At 47.4% G+C, this 19,011-nt stretch overlaps 1 protein-coding gene across 3 annotated transcripts in view; it reads right to left on the reverse strand.

Moving 5' to 3' along the window:
• Window positions 1-19,011, reverse strand: part of BTBD11 (BTB domain containing 11) — a 297,415-nt gene that overhangs the window by 109,303 nt on the left and 169,101 nt on the right. For all 3 annotated transcript variants that reach the window (XM_027595654.2, XM_027595656.2, XM_027595655.2), the window contains 2 exons: window positions 18,708-18,857; window positions 4,702-4,906 (listed from right to left, as the gene is read on the reverse strand). In XM_027595654.2, the coding sequence (XP_027451455.1) occupies window positions 4,702-4,906; window positions 18,708-18,857 (355 nt within the window). The remainder of the gene's footprint in view (window positions 1-4,701; window positions 4,907-18,707; window positions 18,858-19,011) is intronic.

Below are 19,011 nucleotides of genomic sequence, written 5' to 3' on the forward strand. Positions count from 1 at the left end.
AATCTGAGTTTTTAAAGTAAAAACATCTGAAGTACCTGATTTTATTGACTGATTGATATTATGATATGTGTTTATTTTGATATTCAATTTGAACTACTGAAGGTTCTGTCCTAGGAAAAAATTAACCAAAATTACTTCTTTCTTTTTTTTTTTTTTTTGGTTGTAACATTGTTTTTTTTTTCTTTTAAGTTCTTTTCCTTTTTTTTATTATGTAATGTTAGTCACCATACATTACATCATTAGTTTTTGATGTAGTGTTCCATGATTCATTGTTTGTGAATAACACCCAGTTATTACCTATTTCTTAGAAATTTCTTAGAAATATTAGATAAATGAAAGTCAGAAATAAGGATGACATCTGAGCTAAGGTTTCTTTGTAAAACATCTGATGCTCCAATACAAAACAGGCTTTGCTGATGACATTGGTTGTGTTTATTTTAACTAAATTAGCAAATACTTGTTAAGCATGTGTAATGTGCCAAAATACTATGTTGGGCTCTAGAAGAACATATAAAAGGTAGACTGTTTGCCCTCAGGGAGTTTTATTATAAATTGAATTAAGGAATTAAAAAAAATTAAGTCACAAACCAGTGGGGTGGGCTGGAGTCAAGGCTGGGTACCATAATTAATTGCAATTTATTTCTTTCAGTGGAATCTGAAGCTACTCCCTTCCTGGAGGCACTTGCAAGGTTAGCATTGTTTTTCACAGAGCATCATAAATCTTCAGTGACCAGCCTTTGGCACAATAGAAGATTTAGTGATACTGAAGATCAGATTCTCCTGATAAAGAATGTTTTCCTCCTCTTTCTTCTTCATGTTGAAATTGCAAACACCTGACTTGAACAGGATTCCAAGTCTGGCCTTTTAGTCTTAGTCTCTACTCCATGTGGTCTGGGTCATGCCTGTCTATCTCACTCTGGAACTCTAGCTCTTTACAGGTCCTGGTCCCAGTACATGCTTCCAGCCAAAGAACTGCTCTGCAAGATTTTAGAAGCTCAAAAACTAGTAGCCAAAGTTCTGGAAAAACTTGAACTACAGAAATTTCACACTGGCACTGAGCTTCTTCAAAATCCCGCAGTGAAAAACAAAACTATCCAAAAAAAATGTAGTAACTCTCAAGCTGGGCCCACATGAAAGGGTAAAATAGTGCATGTAGGCCTACTTCCAAATACTCCAGCCAGGGAAGAAGGCTCTTCTGACAAGCAGAGACAATTTGAGGCACAAAACAATCTGTATTTCAGTCCACAAATGTTTCCAGACTTTCTGCTGGGAATGGACAAAAGTAAATGATATTCAGCCCCTTTCCTGAAGAATACAGTCTAGTGAAAAACCATATAAGCACCATGGCCCTACTTGATGTTGCCAGAATAAAAATAAAGAGTTAAGGAAATGGTGTTTGATTTTGGGGGTGAGGAGACAGAAAGAGAGAGATAAACAACTCCAAATTAGAGTCCACCACCCATTGGAAAATTCTTGTTCAGAGGTTTTGGTAGGGAGCTGGTGACTGAAAACAGAAGTCCTCTTTCCTCTGAAGCCCTTTCATGTGTGATTTCAGATGCTAAACACCAATGCCTATTCCATCAAGGAACAGGAGAAATAGCTTTTTGTCTAAAAGGAACACACACAGGCTTCTGTAGGGACAACAACAACAGGATTTTAGAGCCGCCCCACTAAATAAAAAGACATATAATATCAACTACTCTTTGGGGCGTGAGGAGGAGGAGAGGGCTCTCGTGCCAGGCATGGTGCTGGTGGTTTAGCTACCATATTGAATTCATTGCTTACACCAGTCCTGTGAGGCTGGTCCCACTTTCATTTTACAGCTGAGGAAAAGAGGTTCCATGAGGAGGAATGGCTTGTTCAAGGTCTCAGAGCTAGAAGAAGCAGGGCTGGGCTACAAGGCCAAAGGTCAGTGTCGTTCCCAAATCCACACTCTTTCTGGAGGACCAAAGTGAACACAACTCAAAAATGACAAGTTCTACTTTGCATTTTGTGCTGACCCCTGAAAAATCAACCAAAGAAGACAGGAAAGGTCGAGACAGAACTGACTCAACACATTTGGGGCCATGTTCTCCTTACTCTGCTCTCCCTCAAAGCTCATGTGTCTTTACATCTTGTCCCGGAAAGTCTGGAAACCTCAGATGGTCTCCTCAGACTGAGGGCCACTCCAGCTGCACTCTGAATCCTGAAGGGGATTCCAGAAGGAAGATGGAAGCCGAGTAATGGAAAATGTAATGGGGTCATGCCCCTGTGTTCAGTGGGGGGCAAGGAGTCCATCACACAATGAGATTCACATTCTCGAAGTTTCAGTCTGGTGGCCGTGAGGAGGACGGAGCTGTTCGGAGGATATTAAGCCTCACACTCTGGGAGACTGTTTAGAAATCAGATGCCGTAACAGAAGTAAGAGGGAACAAGGTGCCCAACCATACAGGGGCAGCAATCTCTGGGGGTGGGGAACAGACAGAGAAATGAGAGATGTCGTAGATACAGCATCAGTAAGACCTGCTGACCAGCGGCTGTAGGAGAGAGTGAGGGAGAGGAAGGAGTGTGGGGCGAGGCCCAGTTTTCTGACGGGGTGACTGGGTTGGTGGTGACACCATTCTTAGAGATGAGGGAGAGAGAAAGAAGAGTTGGTTTTAGGGGAAGGAGGGTAACTTCAGATTTGAAGTAGTCATGAGCATACCCAAATGGAAATGTTCCACAGGCAGCTAGATTGACAGGTTTGCTCATTATTTCTACAAATATTTACTGACTCTCTACCATGCACCAGATGTTGAGCTTGGCATTAGGTGTGGAGTGGCGACCAAAACCCAAAACAGACATGTTCTCTGCCCTCATGAAGCTTACAGGCAATAAACGAACACATAACAGAATCACGATGACCAACTGCAGTAAGTGTTACGCAGAAAAGAATAAGGTGCTATGAGAAGAACCAGTCCGGGTGTGTGAGACTTGATGGGGAAACCAAGGCTGAGTAGGATGAGAAGACTCTGGGGCTCAGAGGAGGCACTGCCTGGCTGGAGATGGAGGGGGGTCCACTGGGGGTCATGTGCACATTGGCGGGAGGTGAGCCAGATACTATTGTACAGGCTGTTGGGGCGGGGGCCGAAGAGCTAGATGTCCCGCAGGCCGAGGCTGCTGCTCATTCACTCAGCGCTAAGGCCACACACTCACAGGGAGCACTCTGGGTGTCTCGCACTGAGGTTACAACCTGCCCAGGGACGATGGGCATTTTGCCACCTCTCCAATGAGGGCATGCTGGGCACGTGAAAATCCGTACAGGGTACCCACTGATTCGGTCTAGATTGCGGGAGGCCAGATGAAGCTAACTCCAGGTGGGACTGAAATCTTCAGGCTAACTTGGGATTCTCAAACACAAAACAAGAACAAAACCTCAGCAACTTTTGTCTAACTCATGCTCTGTTCTCTTCCTGGAAATGAAAGCCAGGAGACGTGGTTTTAGAAGGGAGCCCAGTTAAGCCCCAGATCATCCCTGCAGCAGCTAAGCAGCCAGTGAGCATCCCAAAACTGCTTGTAACTGTTTAACAGAGAAGACCACATTGAGCCCAAACTGGGAGTTGTTCGCCTACGTGCAGATAGTGTCTACAACAACAGAAACAATAGCAAACGTTTACTGAGCACTTACTATGTGCTGGCACTGTTCAAGTCACTCAATCTTCCGAATGCCCTATGCAGGATTTACTTTCAGTAGCCCTATTGTGCAGATGAAGAAAGTGAGGCACGGAGAGGTTAAGGCGCTTTCCCAAGGCCCTCACCCTCCTCTGACGTTTAATTGGAAGAGCTGGGATTTAAAGTCAGAAGTCTGGATCCCAGAACCCACTCTCTTCACTAGTCTTTTGATAAATGGGTCACTGCTATAATAGTTGGAGTAAAAGGCCTGTGTGGAGATGGGGCCTGATTTGTGAGGCGCCATGGGGATATGGACTCTGTGGGTCATTCCTAGGGGAAGAGGGATGCTCCCAGACAGTCTGGTTTCTGACAGCCTGCCTCTGAGAGGGTGAAACCATCCTCAGAGAGTCCTGTAGTTTTCCAGATAGAAGGGGACCTGGGAACTGCTTAGTTGAGCTGCTGGTTTACAGATGGGGAAACTGAGGCACGGGGAAGCGGAGGGACTGTGCTAGGGAGGGACAGAAGCTGGGTCAGAGGGAGTGTCCTCTCCCAGGAAGCCTTCCCTTCCTCCTTTTCCCTTGAGGATTCTGCTTGAGCAAGCCCGTCTCCTGTACACATTTGGGGCCCACTTCGGCTGAGCAGGTGTTTATGGTTCCCCGTGGGAGTCCCCAGGGCAGCCAGGAGGAAATGAAGCCATCTCCCACCCAAGGCACTAGAGTCTCCCAAAGCTGTCTTCACAAGGATGCCACCCTGCACAGCAGAGCCCCTTACCCCTTTGGAATCTGCAGACCCACCTTCCTGACCCAGGCCGTTTTTATCCTGAACTGGAGCGACCCTAGGCAAACCCACTTCAAAGACCCCACCTGGGTCTCAGACACCCCCCTTGGGACAGAAGTTTCCCACCTGGACCCCTCCAGTGAGTTTCTGGGAACTGTGCAGTTCTGACCGCCAGCATCGCTCCCCTCCTGCACCCCTGTGCCTCCCTGGAGGAAGTATCCACCCACCGCGAGGCGGTGGTGGCCAGAGGGGAGGCTCCTCTCTTTGGCCATCCAGAGCCAAAGCAAGTCTTACCTTTCCACCTGGAGGTTGACTTTGGAAGGCTCCACGTTGGGATTTTCCCATTCCATCTGAGGGCAGTGCATGAAATAGCACAGGGTGTACAGGGCCTCCGGCTCCCAGTAGAGTGCCCCCTGCTTCTGGTGCAGGGGGGTGCCGTTGCCGTGGTGCTTGGCATTGAGGGGCTGCAGGTGATGCATTGCTCGGGACACCAGGTCACCTGTGGACAGAAGTAAGATTTCAGATCCTTCAGGCGGCCATGACTTGCAGAGATGTGCTGAAGACCCTGCAGAGATTCCGATCCTGGGACCCCCTCATTCAACTGCAGCGGTCCTCTGGGACCTCTGGGTCCCACAGTGAGCAGAGAGGAAAGCATCTGTTCAGTCACCATATGACTGCCACTGCTTACCAGGTTTGAGCTGCAACTTCAAGCACAGAGGGCGGCCACGATAATCACAGTCCTGCCCTTCTGGAACCCACGGCTTCTAACAAGGCGCAGGGAGCCCTCTGTGCGCATCACCTTGGGACACACCCTTGGTCACGTCTTTTGCTGTAGCCAGTACTGCCTTACCTGCAGTCACAAGTATAGTCAAGGACTATACTGCCTCTTGCCTCTGAGCCTGTGCATAGGCTATTCCCTTTATCCAGAACATTCTCTCTCTCCTCTTCTCCAGGCTAACTCCTACTGATCATCCAGGTATCAGCTGGTATATTAATTTCTCCAGGAAGTCCTCCTGGAATCTCCCCCACTCCCTTGTGTGCGTGTCACACTGCACTTTCTTATCACAGCAGGTAGAGCGCTGGGTTAAAGCTGACATTTCCTTGTGGGTCCTTCCCCATGGCAGCACCTCAGTCTTAAATGACATTTATGCACCAGCACAGTTTTAAGCACCCCAAATCATCATCCCAAAGCAGATACCCTTATAAACCCATTTTATGGATGAGGAAAGAGGTCAAATAACTTCTCAAGGTCAACCAGCAGCCGTTAAGCAGCAGAGCCAGAATTTGAACCCAGGCAGTCTGGCTCCAGAATCCCCGCACTGAACCATTCTCCCTGAGGAAAGGGGCTCTGTCTTACTCTTCTCTGCACTAGCAAATCTGGGATACACTCTAGTCTTTCTCCTGCTTTCTCCGAAGGAAACCAGCCTTCTCTTCATCAAACCAAATGCATGCTCCCCAGTTGGCCGCACAGGGAGGACCTTCCTGTTGGGAGGCTGGCTGGGCCTGGAAGCCCTGACTTTTCTAGGCTAAGATGGCATTTCCCGAACTTAGGTTGTTTGTACACTAGCTTCATGAGTGCAGCTGTATCCAAGTCCTATCTGTGCCACGGTTTACTTAACTTTCAATGGATTCATTTAGGGGCGCCTGGGTGGCTCAGTTGGTTAAACGTCTGCTTCAGCTCAGGTCATGATCCCAGGGTCCTGGGATCGAGCCCTGCATTGGGCTCCTTGCTCAGTGGGGAGCCTGCTTCTCCCTCTGCCTGCAGCTTCCCCTGCTCATGCTCTCTCTCTCCCTTTCTCTCTCTGACAAGTAAATAAATAAAGTCTTTAAAAAAATAAATGGATTCATTTAGATTTTTTTTAAATACGGATTATCTAAAAAGGAGATGTTCTGTCACTTATCATAAACAGAAGATCAATATCAGTTGCCATAAACAGAAGATCACTATAAAAGTTAATTTGATGAAAACAAAACAGTATAATTAATTTATAGCTGAATTCTGGTCCTGGTTTTTTGTTGTTGTTCTAAATAATAAGTGTTAGAAAAGTGTTAGGGGCTCATACCAAATGGAGCCTTTCTTCTTGAAGCAATCAGAATTAAAATAGAATTTAAAAGGATCACTCCATGACCGATGTTATTGAATGCGCTGCCCTGTTCCACTCATCCAGTGGAATGTGCTGCACACTCTGGGAAACGCTCATCTGAGATACTTGTGATGAATAATTTTATGTATCAACTGGGTGAGGCTATGGTGCCCAGTTGTTGGGTTAAACACTAGTTTATAGGTTGCTGGGAAGGTATTTTTCGCATTAACTTATAACATTTAAATCAGTGGATTTTGAGAAAAGCAGATTATCTTCCAAAATGTGGGTGGGCCTCATCCAATCAGCTGAAGGCCTTAGGAGAAAAGACCTTGAAGAAGACAGAATTCTGCCTTCAGGCTCAAGACTGAAACATCAACTGGAATTTACTGCTCCCCCTTCACCCCACCCCCGCAGGCAGCCCCTGGTAGGGGAAGGAGACTGTCTCCTCCATTCCCAATCCTTCACTGCCCAGTTGAAACCAGGCCTGCAGAGCCCACCACTCCTCTGCCATCCACCTGTACCCTTTTAACAGGACACTTTGACCTCAAATCCAAACCCAAGAAAGTGAGGCTCAGTGAGAGGCACAAGTTTCTCCTCTGAAGGCCCAAAGTCCAGTTTCTAGTCTGAGGGTGGGGCCATTTCCTTAAAAGAAGATTGACACGAGGGTCATTCACCTCCCTCTCCCCTTAGGGGAATCAACTATGGAGATGTGGTCCCAGCCAAGGGCAGAAATGGCAAATATTCCCCTTTCTAGTCCATGTCCATGGCAGATATGGTTAATCAGTCACAGAGCTCTTATGCACTGAGCGTAGATGTTGCCTTTAAATCCTTCTTGAGACAAGATTCCAAGTGGGCACTATTTCTGATATAGGAGTTTGTAGAGGAAAGGAAACTTCCATGTTGTCAGAGTCCTAAGGCCTTAACAGGACAACCAAACCAGAGTATAATCCACCAAGCCTAATATCTGGACAGCAAGCAGATGCAGGGGTTGACCAGAGAGCAGGTGGGGTGGCCATCCTGCACCCCTCTGCATCTTACCATGCCTTGCTCAGAGCCTGACCCTCCTCTCTCCATTCCCCACAGTGGGAACATATGCCCAAGAAACTCAAAAAAACAATCAGAGAAGGAAATTCTCTCTTGGAGGTAGGTGGACCAGGGAAGACCCCCGGGGGACCTGCAGATGGAAAATATGGGGAACCAGTGCTCACAGTCAGGAGAAGGAATTCAAATCCCAGCTGTGCTGCTCATCAGTGCACAGACCAGCAAGTCACTCAGCCTCGCAGGCAAGGAAATGAGCCCCCCGTCGGGTGGGTGTGAGGGTTCAGGGCAGAATGAGGAAGCGCCTGGCACGCTGTGGGCACGACATTAGCCACTCTCTTAGGCTCACGGCCCGCCTGCTCGTCCTTCTCTCTGGATGATGAGACCTGGAGGTTGGGTGCCTGGGATGTGCGGGGACAGTCCTGCCAGCATCCTGACCCAGCGCCAGATTTGCTGTTTCATGCTGGCGTTGACATTTTTAGGAATCTATGCTACAAAGCTGTGCACTCTGGATGTCTGTTTGGGGGTGCACTTAGGTCCTTAGTTGCTTTTTCTTCCCTGTTCTCTCTACATCTTTTAGAAATGCTGCTCCTTGGGAGGGAGGATAAAAGGAAGCCTGGTACCTGCCTTGGGCCCGTCCTATCAGTCAGTCTCATAAGGGGCGGCTCCTGCCACTGGTAAAGGGAGGCTGACCAGCGAATGTAGAGAAGGAGCCTGGAAGAGAACAAGATGGCAGGTCTGGGCTGGGACTGGGCACAATGACGATGTTGTGAATTTTCTGATGAGAATGACATGAAGTAGAGGGAGGTGACAGCAGAAGCGGAAACCACAATATACAGAGAACCTGCCACGTCTCGGGCCATTTATACACTTTCCGGTTTAATTATCTAAGAGCCATAGAGGACATAAACCCACTTCAGCAATGGGAAAATCAAGGCAAGGGGCAACTGGCCCAGGTGTCACATAGGAAGGAGCAGGTTGCAACTCCAATGAGGCTGCCAGGGCTCACGTTCTTAGTCAGTACACCCCAGTTCCTTCTAGAATCTACCTCAGGGTGTGGCCTTTGAAAAACTGGTGAAGATTTGAGGCCTAAATCCCCAGTCTCCCCAAATATATGCCATTGTGGATTCCATGGTGAGGGGCTCAGGAGATGGGTCCACCTCTGCTGACAGAGAGGAGCTTCCAGCTGAGGGGGCTCAGAGTCTGACCTGTCTCCAGGAGGGGGTGGTGGCAGCTGGGTCCACCTGCATGGATGGTCATGCACGCTCTTAGATGATACTTGCCCTAAGGGAAGGGGCCTAGAGGGGCATGCGAGTAACCAGCGATGACGTAGGCAGGAAGCTGGTTCTGGAACCAACAGAAGCCTGGTCTCTCAGATCAGAACTTTGGCCCGGGCGCTGGCAGAGCTGAGAGAGCTTTTCCGGGAAAGCTGGGAACATGTGTAGCAGCCCAGCAGCTGGGCTTTGGGGCCATGGGATGAGGCGACGGTGGGCAAGAGCAGACACCCATTTAAATAGCACTCCTGTGTGCAGGACACTTCTGAGAGCTTCCTATATCTTATAGCCCTTTGGTGCCACGCAACCCAGTGAGGTAGGTCCAGGTGGCATATCCATTTTACAAATGAGGAAACTGAGATCCAGGGAAATAATTTGGCTTCAAACTACTGCCATTTGGATCTCTTAGCTACTGTACCACGCTGCCCCCAGGAGAGGGCAGGAGAGAAGGGGGTCTTCATTCCTTGGTGGCAGCAAGAGCCCACCAGGAGCTTCAGAGATCATGGCTGGCTTGGCCACACGCAGAGTCTGGGCAGAAAAGCTCAGCCCATCTGTAACTGGTACCTGTCAGTAACCACATCCTCGGTGGGCACAGGGGTGGGGACAAGCCGCAGAGGCTGTGGCAGACAGGGCCAAAGCTCTGGAAGGAACTGCAGACCTCCCCGTTCTGCCCCTGGCTGTGATGTCAGGGTCCTCAAAGGTGTCACCAGCCACAGGCAGGGGCAAGGTGTGAGGATCACGGGAGGCCAAGACCACAGGCTGAGCCCCAGCAGGGTAGGACGAAGGGATGGCTACACATGAGATGCCACCTGGGGACTCTCAAAAACTGCCTGGTGAACTTTCCAGAGGTGCTGGGTTTCCGGTGAGTTTGCATATAGGGGGCAGGGGCTGAGGGGGCCTCCCTCACCCCCAGGGATGTGCAGGGGGAAGGACTTGGACTTGCCAGTAACGGACTCAGCACAGCACTCACGGTCTTCTAGGAGGAAAGCTGAGTTGCAAACATCAGGGGGGCATGGGGGGGGCGTGGACAGTGAGGGGAGAAAGGCTCCCATCAGGAAAGTCTGAGAAGCAATTCTGTTCCTAAATAGTAGGATGCACGGTGACCACTGGAAGGAGCGGACAGGGAAACTGCTGGATGATTTCGGCCAAAGAACCAAAGACCCAGAGACTCCTAGAGCCAGGTGTGGCTTCCAAGCTGATCCCCTGTGTCCTCCTGGGTATCATCTCTGTAGCATCCAGCTGTGGGAAATGTCACTGTCACGATTATTACGAACAGTAGTGACAGGTGCCACTCACTGAGCCCCTACACCGTGCCACGGACAGTGAGTAAGCACCTCACGTGCACTGTTTCTAATCCTCATGTGCTCTGCAAAGCATGCGCTACATTACTCAGTTTTACAGCAGTGATCTGCAGCCGAGTGGATTCTGCCTGCCAGAGGACACCTGGCAAAGCTTGGAGCCATTTTGGGTTGTCATATCCAAGGGCCTCTACTGGCATCTTCTGGGTGGAGGTTAGAGCAGCAGCTAACCATCTTACAATGCATAGGACGGTCCCCACAGCAAAGAATTTAGCCCCAAATGTCAATAATGTTAAGGTTGAGATATCTTATTTTACAGATAAGGAAACTCAGGCACAGACAAGAGTCCAGCCTGGGTCTGTCTGATTCTAAAGTCTGTGCTCTTCACCCTACACCCTACCCTAATTTCAGAGACAGCCCAGTGCAGCCAGGGTCAGCTCCAAATCCAATCTGGCATTATGTAGCCAAGGTCTTAATGAATGCTCCTTACCCTTGATTTAGTAATTCCATTTCTGGGAATCCTTCCCAATGTTAGGACCCAAAATGCAGCAAATCTACACACCAGGATTTTTACCCGAACCTTATTTATGGGATCCAAAATTTGACAAAGAAATATATGTTTAAAAAATAACAGCATGGTTAAATAAACTCTGGTACGTCCATGTGATAAAATGAAAAATTTATGCAGTCATTAAAAATGTTTACACAGAACTGCCATACCACGGAAAAAATCCTCTTGTTAAAATGGTAAGTAGAAAAAAGCTGAAATTCACAATCGCATACTGTGGGATCACGATTATGTTATTTAAAAACTTTGCATTGAGTAAGTACCAAAACTCCCCCCCCCCAAACAACCCCCAAAATGTTGTCTAAGGATTTCTCTACCTAGTGGGATTGTGGGTGGTGTTTCCTTCCAACGTGTCCGTAGTTTCTGAATTTTGAATAATGGCATGTACTACTTGGCGTTATCAGAATAATAAGTTTACTAAGGTGATATGTTTTCTTTCTTGTACCTTCCATCCATGTCAGGCTGGAGTATCATCTTTCCATCTGTCTTTCTCTAAGCTCTAGTATAAAAGCTCAGAACGAGGGCACCTGGGTGGCTCAGTCTGTTGAGCATCTGACTCTTGATTTTGGCTCAGGTCATGATCTCAAGGTCGTGGGATTGGGCCTCACATTGGGCTCTGCGCACAGCGCAGAATCTGCTTGAGATTCTCTCTCCCTCTCCCCCGCTCCTCTCCCCACTTGCACGCAAGCCCACTCTCTCTCTAAAATAAATAAATAAATTAAAAAAAAAAAAAAAAAGAACTCAGAACAAGAAAACTCACAAGGAAGTGAAGAGAAGAAGGTCCATGTTTTAGGCCCCTGCACCACCCTTCTAGTTCCCCAAGATGCTGGGACACCTTTGACCTCGGTTGGGCTAACCACCTCCTCTGAGCATCATTCAGCTAAACCTACACTTCCAGGTTCCCTGCTTTTGTTCCTGTTTTCTCACCTTGGGGTGCCCTTTTCCTCATTCTCCCAACTACTGAAGCCCTTTAAGGCTGTGATCAAGTGTCACTTCTTCCATGCAGCTCTCCAGGATGCTCCCAGTCAGAATCTCCTCTTCCCCTGTGTACCCACAATCCCTGCTAATAAAGTCTAACATGTTACTTGTTTAATTCGGTCATGTTTCATGTCTGCTTCCCCCACTGAGCCTCAAGTGCAAAGGCTGTGCCTCATTCACTGTCCTGTTCCTGGAGGGGCAGTGTGTGTGGTGGTTAGAAACATGCTGTTTGGAGTCAGACTGCCTGAGTCTCAGCCTCCAATCTGCCACTAACTAGTTGTGTGACCTTGGGTGCGTTATTTAACCTCTCTGGAAATGGGGATTTTTATGACCTAATGGATTTGTTGGGTGGATAACAACAGTACCTACCTCATAATATTAAATGAACTAATGCAGATAAGTCACTTAAAACTCATGGGAGTCTAGCATATCCTAAGTGCTTAATAAACATTCAGCCCTATTTCTTTTGTTTCTCATCACTGTCATCCTCATCATCATCACCACCACCACCACCATTATGACCATCATCATCATCACTACTATCATCATCACCATCACCACCAACCTCTTCATCACCACCATCACCATCATCTTCATCACCATCACCACCATCATCATCACCACCACCACCACCATCATCACCACCACCAGCATAATCTTCACCATCATCATCCTCATTACCATCCTCATCACCACCATCACCATCATCACCACTACCATCCTCATCACCACCATGATCACCACCACCACCATAATCTTCACCATCATCTCCTCATCACCACAATCACCATCATCACCTCCATCCTCATCACCACCATGATCACCACCATCACCATCATCACCGCTACCATCCTCATCACCACCAGCATAATCTTCACCATCATCATCCTCATCACCACCATGATCACCACCAGCATAATCTTCACCATCATCATCCTCATCACCACCAGCATAATCTTCACCATCATCATCCTCATCACCATCATGATCACCACCACCATAATCTTCATCATCATCATCATCATCATCAGCCTAGTTCCTGATCAGAGGCTCTAAGGACATCTCTGAGGAGGGCTGGCCACAGGAGATGGAATTGGCACAGGGATTCTGCAATCATTAGCTCCATTTCAAACCCCACGCTATGTACGTGCTATCCACGGTCTCACCCGTCAGCTTCGTGAACCCAGAACTACAAATCCACTTGTCACTAGCTGCTCTGTGTTCTGGCAGCTGGAGTTGGTTCCAGAAACCTTATAGAATTCACTTACAACCGGGTTTCCCAAATGCCGACCACTTGAGAATCACCATCAGGACTTCTCTCATTATCTGTGGGCTGCAGGTACAATTTATCTACTTAATATTTTTCTTTAAATTGGCTCATTCTTTCACTCATTTTAAAAGGAAGCTTCATATCAGTGCCATAAATGGAAAACCAATATTTTTCTAGTACTCATGAAAAATTCATGGCAATTAAAAATAAAAAGTGTTTTGTGTATCACCTTCGATCATCTCCTGTCCCGCCCTTGGGAAATGCTGCTCTAACCTGCCAGACTCAGGGTCAGAGCAGATCCCATTAAGCCATCCCCCCGCATGCTAGATATGATTGCCTGGGACAAAGGGCTACACGTTCCAACGGTGGCTCCTTCTGCCCAAAAGACAGGAACTGAGGCAGCAACTTCACCTCCTCCCCTCACCCACAGTCAGCTGTCATTTACTATAGTACGTTTTCAAAACCTGCTACAACCCTGGGGGAGGAAGGATCATCACCCTCTTGTCACAGATGGTAATACCGGGGATCAGAGTGACTGAGTCACTTGCCTTACGTCACACAGCACAGATGAGGAAACAGGTGTTCTCCAGCATCATAAACTGCTGTCTAACTTTCCTCACCAAAAACCCTTCCCTTGAAAAAGAAAGAATGAAAAGATCACCTGCAATCCAAGTCATTAGGTACAATGGAAGACTGAACTCTGGATTGAGCAGGAAACCTATCATTCATTCATTCATCAAATATTTATTGAGTCCTACATGTGCCGGGCATTATCCCAGGCCCTGAGGATATAGTGATGTTAAAAAAAACAAAAAACAAAAAACCAACCCTCTCAGCTGTCATGGGTTTACAATCTTGGTGGGGTGGACAGATAGTATGTAAATAAACATACAGTATGTCAGGTGGTGATAAGTGCTGCTATGAAGAAAATTAAAGGAGGAAGAGTGTATAGGCAGCAGTGGGGGAGGCGATAAGGGGGGGTGGGCACAGAAGGGCCTCTCCGAGGAGGTGACAGTGCAGCAGGGGAGACTTATGAATACCAGAGGAAGAGCTTTCCAGGCAGAAAGGGCAGCAAGGGCAAAGGTTCTGTGGTAGAGCAGAATATTCAAAAAATACCCAGAGGTCAGTGGCCACTTTGCCATTGGAGAGGGTCACAGGTGCACCCCAGGGGCTGGAGGCAGCAGGACTCTCTGAAAAGAGCCCATCTGCATTCCAAACAAGGAGAGAGACTCTCTTGTCCATAAGGACTAAGTTTTTTGTTTTTTTTTTTTTTCCTTTCTGGTGACACCGAGGAGAGGCAACCCAGAAACCTTTTTACTCACCGTTGTAAATTAATGGCCCCATTTTGATTGCCTCATCAAATGGAAGCAACAAGTTCACAGCTGAGTGTGAAAAGTTTAGTGTGAATAGGAAGGGGCATTTTATGATGAGGCTCTCATTTTTTTCCCCTTTAAACCACAGAAAACAAACACTATAACTAATGACTGTCCAATGGGGTTTCATTGGGAGCTTGTGCGTAAGGCTGGGATGTCAGGGTGTACCTGGGATGTCAGGCAGAACAGCTGAGACAAGACCTCAGAGGACACAAGTGTGAGATTGAGTGGAACCCAATGCGGAGTCAAGTTGGTTCAAAAGTGAGAACAAAGCATGGGCCCCTGCTTCTCCCATGGCCTCAGTGGGAGAGCCTGGGTGGACCCAATTCCCCCAGATCTGGTCACTGGTTCAGGGAGGAGAGCCTGAAGGGAATGCCTGCCGGTCTCTAGGTCAACTGTGAAGTTCAGCACATCATCGTGTAAATTTTCTAGAGCTCAGAGTTTAAAAAAATCACCAGCCTGTGTCAGTTTGGGGGCCTCTGTGGCATCCTAATGGAGCTTAGCACTCAAATAGTTTAGGCATACATAGGCTCTGTTCCAGGTCTCTGAGATCAAAATCCAGTTCCACAGAATACTGAGTATTTGACTGGACTGTCATCAAGAGTTCCCCTCACTGGTGGCATTTTCTTCTGGTCTTTTTTCAGAGACTAGTTCACTGTGCGTCATCCCTTTATTCACTGACAGGTGACAGATATCTCCCAAGCTAGGGGTGATGTGTTGGGGCTCACAATGCAAAGCTGAATGGGACACAGCATAGAAAGGCAGAAAAAACCAAAACTGGGTTTGAATTATGACTGTGCCATTTGCTTGCTGTGTGGCCTTGGGCAAGACCTCTCTCCTTCCAAATTTCAGTCTTCTTATCTGTGAAGTGGGAACACCTTTCATCTACTGAAGGCACTTGGTACACAGCAGGTGCTCCAGAATGAGTGGATATATTTTCACCCCAAGCCACAATGCGCTGGACAAAGGTAAGTTGCTGTGAACATCCTGGGTGATGAGGATACAGGCAGGGGTTATAGGGAGGCATCTTGTCCCCCATGGTGGTCCCCATCTAGGTGGTATCCTTTGTGACTTTCTGCACCTCCAATTGTGATTAGAGGAGAGCCTCCACGATGCATCCTACAGGGCAAGCAGCTGATCCTCAGAGCTGCAAGGAACAGAGCCCTCACTGCACCTGTAACATGTGGAAACATCTGCTGGGCTGCTCCCTGAGGGAGGGCAGTCTAGAGGTGAGGCACGGAAGCTCCGCCTTGAGAACTGCACTCAGTCCCAACTCCAGCAGCTCGTGGGTGTGGTGGATCTTAGACAAGTTGTTCATCCTCCTCTCGCCTCCATTCCTGCCAGTGTGGACAACAGTGGTTACACTGGAAATAGCTCATGCGCATTTATCATAGTTCCCTGGTTCCATAACATCAGCCACTGCGGATCATTACTGACCACCGAGAAGGCCATGGGTAGGGGCTCTGAGCCTGATTCCAGAAGAGCAGGGATGTCTGGGAACAGACTTGCTCTAGCTCACCTTTGCAGAAAAACAGTAGTTTCTACAAGCCACATTGATAGAATAATCTTTGAATATGAAGAACAGCTTTCTATGTAAACAGAGAGAGCAAGGCTCGTATTGATTCAGACCACAGGGCAAGCCGCTCTAAATTACAGTCAGATCAGAAAAGCAGGCAATTTTATTACCTCTGGTTGCCGAGGTAGCTTATCAATGTGCTTGCACACACATCTTCCATGGGGCTGATTTAATGAATGTACAAAACCCCTTTGTAATTAGCAGCACCCATTTGTGTGCTGACAATTCATATGTGAAAGTCAACATTCAATGAGAATGACAGTGTCTAATTTACAGAGCAAATTGTCCTTAAGAACAATTTATTCGTCTGGCTGCTGCTGCAACCTGACTGCTTTGGTGAAGTACAGATTTATTTAGCAAATCCTTCCTTTGAAGAGTATCAGAATTAAGCAGGGCCCCAGTCCAGGTGCTAGACTCTAAGAGGGACCCTTAAGGTTATCCCAGGATAAACCTCTGAGATTCCAGCGAAGAGCTGGTAAGGAAGCTCTTCCCAGGTTATGCCCACGCAGACATGACCCAATCCTGTTGACAGATTCTGCATTTCCAGGGTCATGGGCATGTCTTAGAAATTTGGAAGGGCCCAAACAGTGTGGCATTTCTTCTTAGAGCAACGTTTCCCCCCGAGGTGCTGCTTGGACCCTCTATATCCAAAATCCCCGGGGAGCTGTGAAAGTGCAGACATTTTCTTATCCCTTTCCAATTACTGAAGATATTTCAAAATATCATTCACACATATCACTACCTCCAAATAATGGGGTCATCAAAGCTGCTGCTAGATCCTGTTATAGAATGTGCTGCTAAAAAGTACAGAATGACTACATCACAATTTTGATAAAAAATATTTCAGTAACTGAATTTTAATATAATTGGTTTCCTTTGTAAATGTATGCACTTATTTCATGCATTTAAAAATATTATTCTCAGGCAGGGTCCACAGGCTTCACCAGACTGTCAAAGTGGTCCATGGCACCCAAAAGTTTAAGAACGATTATATAGCTGACGGGTAGCTGGAAGACCCTGTGATAGGCAGCATCTTGTGACTTCTGGGTTTGATGAGGATGGATGTGCAATTTCCAAGTTTAGGTGCCAGAAAGTAGCTCCCTAATGACCACAGGGCCCCCCACAGCTTGAATCAACTTTGACTTCCCTTTGTGCTAAACAGAGGATGCCTGTCCTGCGTGTATAGGGACTTCCTTTAGGAAGAGGCGCAAGTTACCTTCTGCACCCTGACTCCTTTTTATGGTTCAGAATTTTCTAGAATGTCACACCAACTCATACTTCAACATAATCCATCATTTCTGAGATCAATGCTCAGATCCCATCAGGAACACGCCATCAAGCAATCTGACGATCAATTGAATCATGAGTAAATACAGTTTTATTTTCTTCTGGTTGGCCAGACTCCAAGGGCACAGCCCTGAATTAGAGGGTGCATAAGCGTGGCACATCACCGCTCAGACTCGAGACACCCAGCCTTCTTGACAATTCCTCCCTTGTCTCCACCTTTCTGCTCCTTTCTCTCTCCCTCTCTCTCCCTGTCGTTCCCCCTTCTCTTCACATTTCCTGAGGACATACCATGTGCTAGGCAGTGTTCTTGGCATTAGGGTTACATCAATGAACAAAGCAAATTATCTCTACTCTCTGTGAGAATATATTCTAGTAGGGAGAGATTAACAATTAAAAAAAAGAAAAGAGTAAAATACAGAGTGTGGCTAGGTGGAGCGGGGAAGGGTAATGACCGCTAACAGCTACCACGTTTCTTGCTGGGGTGATGACAATTGGTGTTCCAAAACTGATGGTGGTTGATGGCACACCCTAGTAAATAACTGAAAACCGCTGAACTGTATGCTTTAAAGAGATGAACTGTCTATAAATTATATCTCTGTGAAACTTTTATTAAAAAACAAAAAAAATTAGGGGGAAAAAGGTCTTTGGGGTATTATAATTTTTTTTAAGATTTATTTATTTGGGGGGAAGGGCAGAGGGAGAGAATCTCAAGCAGATTCCCCGCTGAGAGCAGAGCCTGATGCAAGGCTCGATCTTATGATCCATCAGATCATGATCTGAGCTGAAACCAAGAGTCAGATGCTTAACCACATGATGTTGGTTAAGGGAACCACCCAGGTGCCCCTAAAGGGTACTATAATTTTAGGTGAGACTAGAAGGTAATGAGGGAGTCAGTCATGTGGCTCTCTGGAGGAAGAGTGGTTGAGGAAGAGGGAATAGTAAGTGCAAAGGTCCTGAGGCATGCCTGCTATAGTCAAGGAAAAACAAGGGGCCGGAGTACTTGGAGTTCAGGGGGTCTTGGGGGAGAGTGGAAGAATAAGAAGGGATATGTGGAGTGGCCTGCAAGCAATTCTGAGGACTTTAGCTTTTCCTGTGGGTCAGATGGAAAGCCATTGGAGGATTCTGAACAGAGGAAAGATGTGATCTGACATATGCTTTAAATGGATCTCATCAGAAATCAACAATGAACAGCCACCATTTATAGAGTGTGTACCATGTGCCAGCCACTGTGGCAAACTCTTTATGGGCCTTAGCTCATTGAATCACCACAACCATACTTTAAGTCAGGTACTCTTATTTTCTCTATTTTATAGAAAAGGAAACTGAGGCTCAGAAAATGTTAAGAACTTGACCTCCAACAGCGACAGTGGCAGGAAATTTTACCAGGCCTGCCTGACTCCAGAGCCCTTGCCTTCCCTATGGCTACCATGGCAGTGTTCTGTGCGCACAGCAGGTGCTCAGTAAAAGCTGTCAACTGGCTGGTGACAAAGCACTGTCCTGAGGGGAGTTGCACCTTGGGCACAGAGAGGGGCCAGAGAACCAGTGTCCACTTACTTAGTTCTGCAATGCTGCCCACGCGGGTGGCCAGCAAGGACTGCTCGATGGTCCTCAACTCCGACTGGCTGAACATGGGCAGGTCCCCCGGCTTGTTTGACCGCTGCGGGTCCCTGTGAAGGTTCAGGCTGTCTGGTAGGCACAGCACTCCTGCAGTTGGCGGGCAGAGACAATGAAAGAAAACAGATTGTTATTTTTCAGGTATCCAAAGGAGGGGCACAAAACCTTGCACCACCTCAAACCATACCAGGGTTGGTAAGCCAACATGGTGACCAGGGCTCTGAACTCCTTTTAGAAGCGAGGG

This window comes from Zalophus californianus, chromosome 9, assembly GCF_009762305.2.
Source record: "Zalophus californianus isolate mZalCal1 chromosome 9, mZalCal1.pri.v2, whole genome shotgun sequence".
NCBI lineage: Eukaryota > Metazoa > Chordata > Mammalia > Carnivora > Otariidae > Zalophus > Zalophus californianus.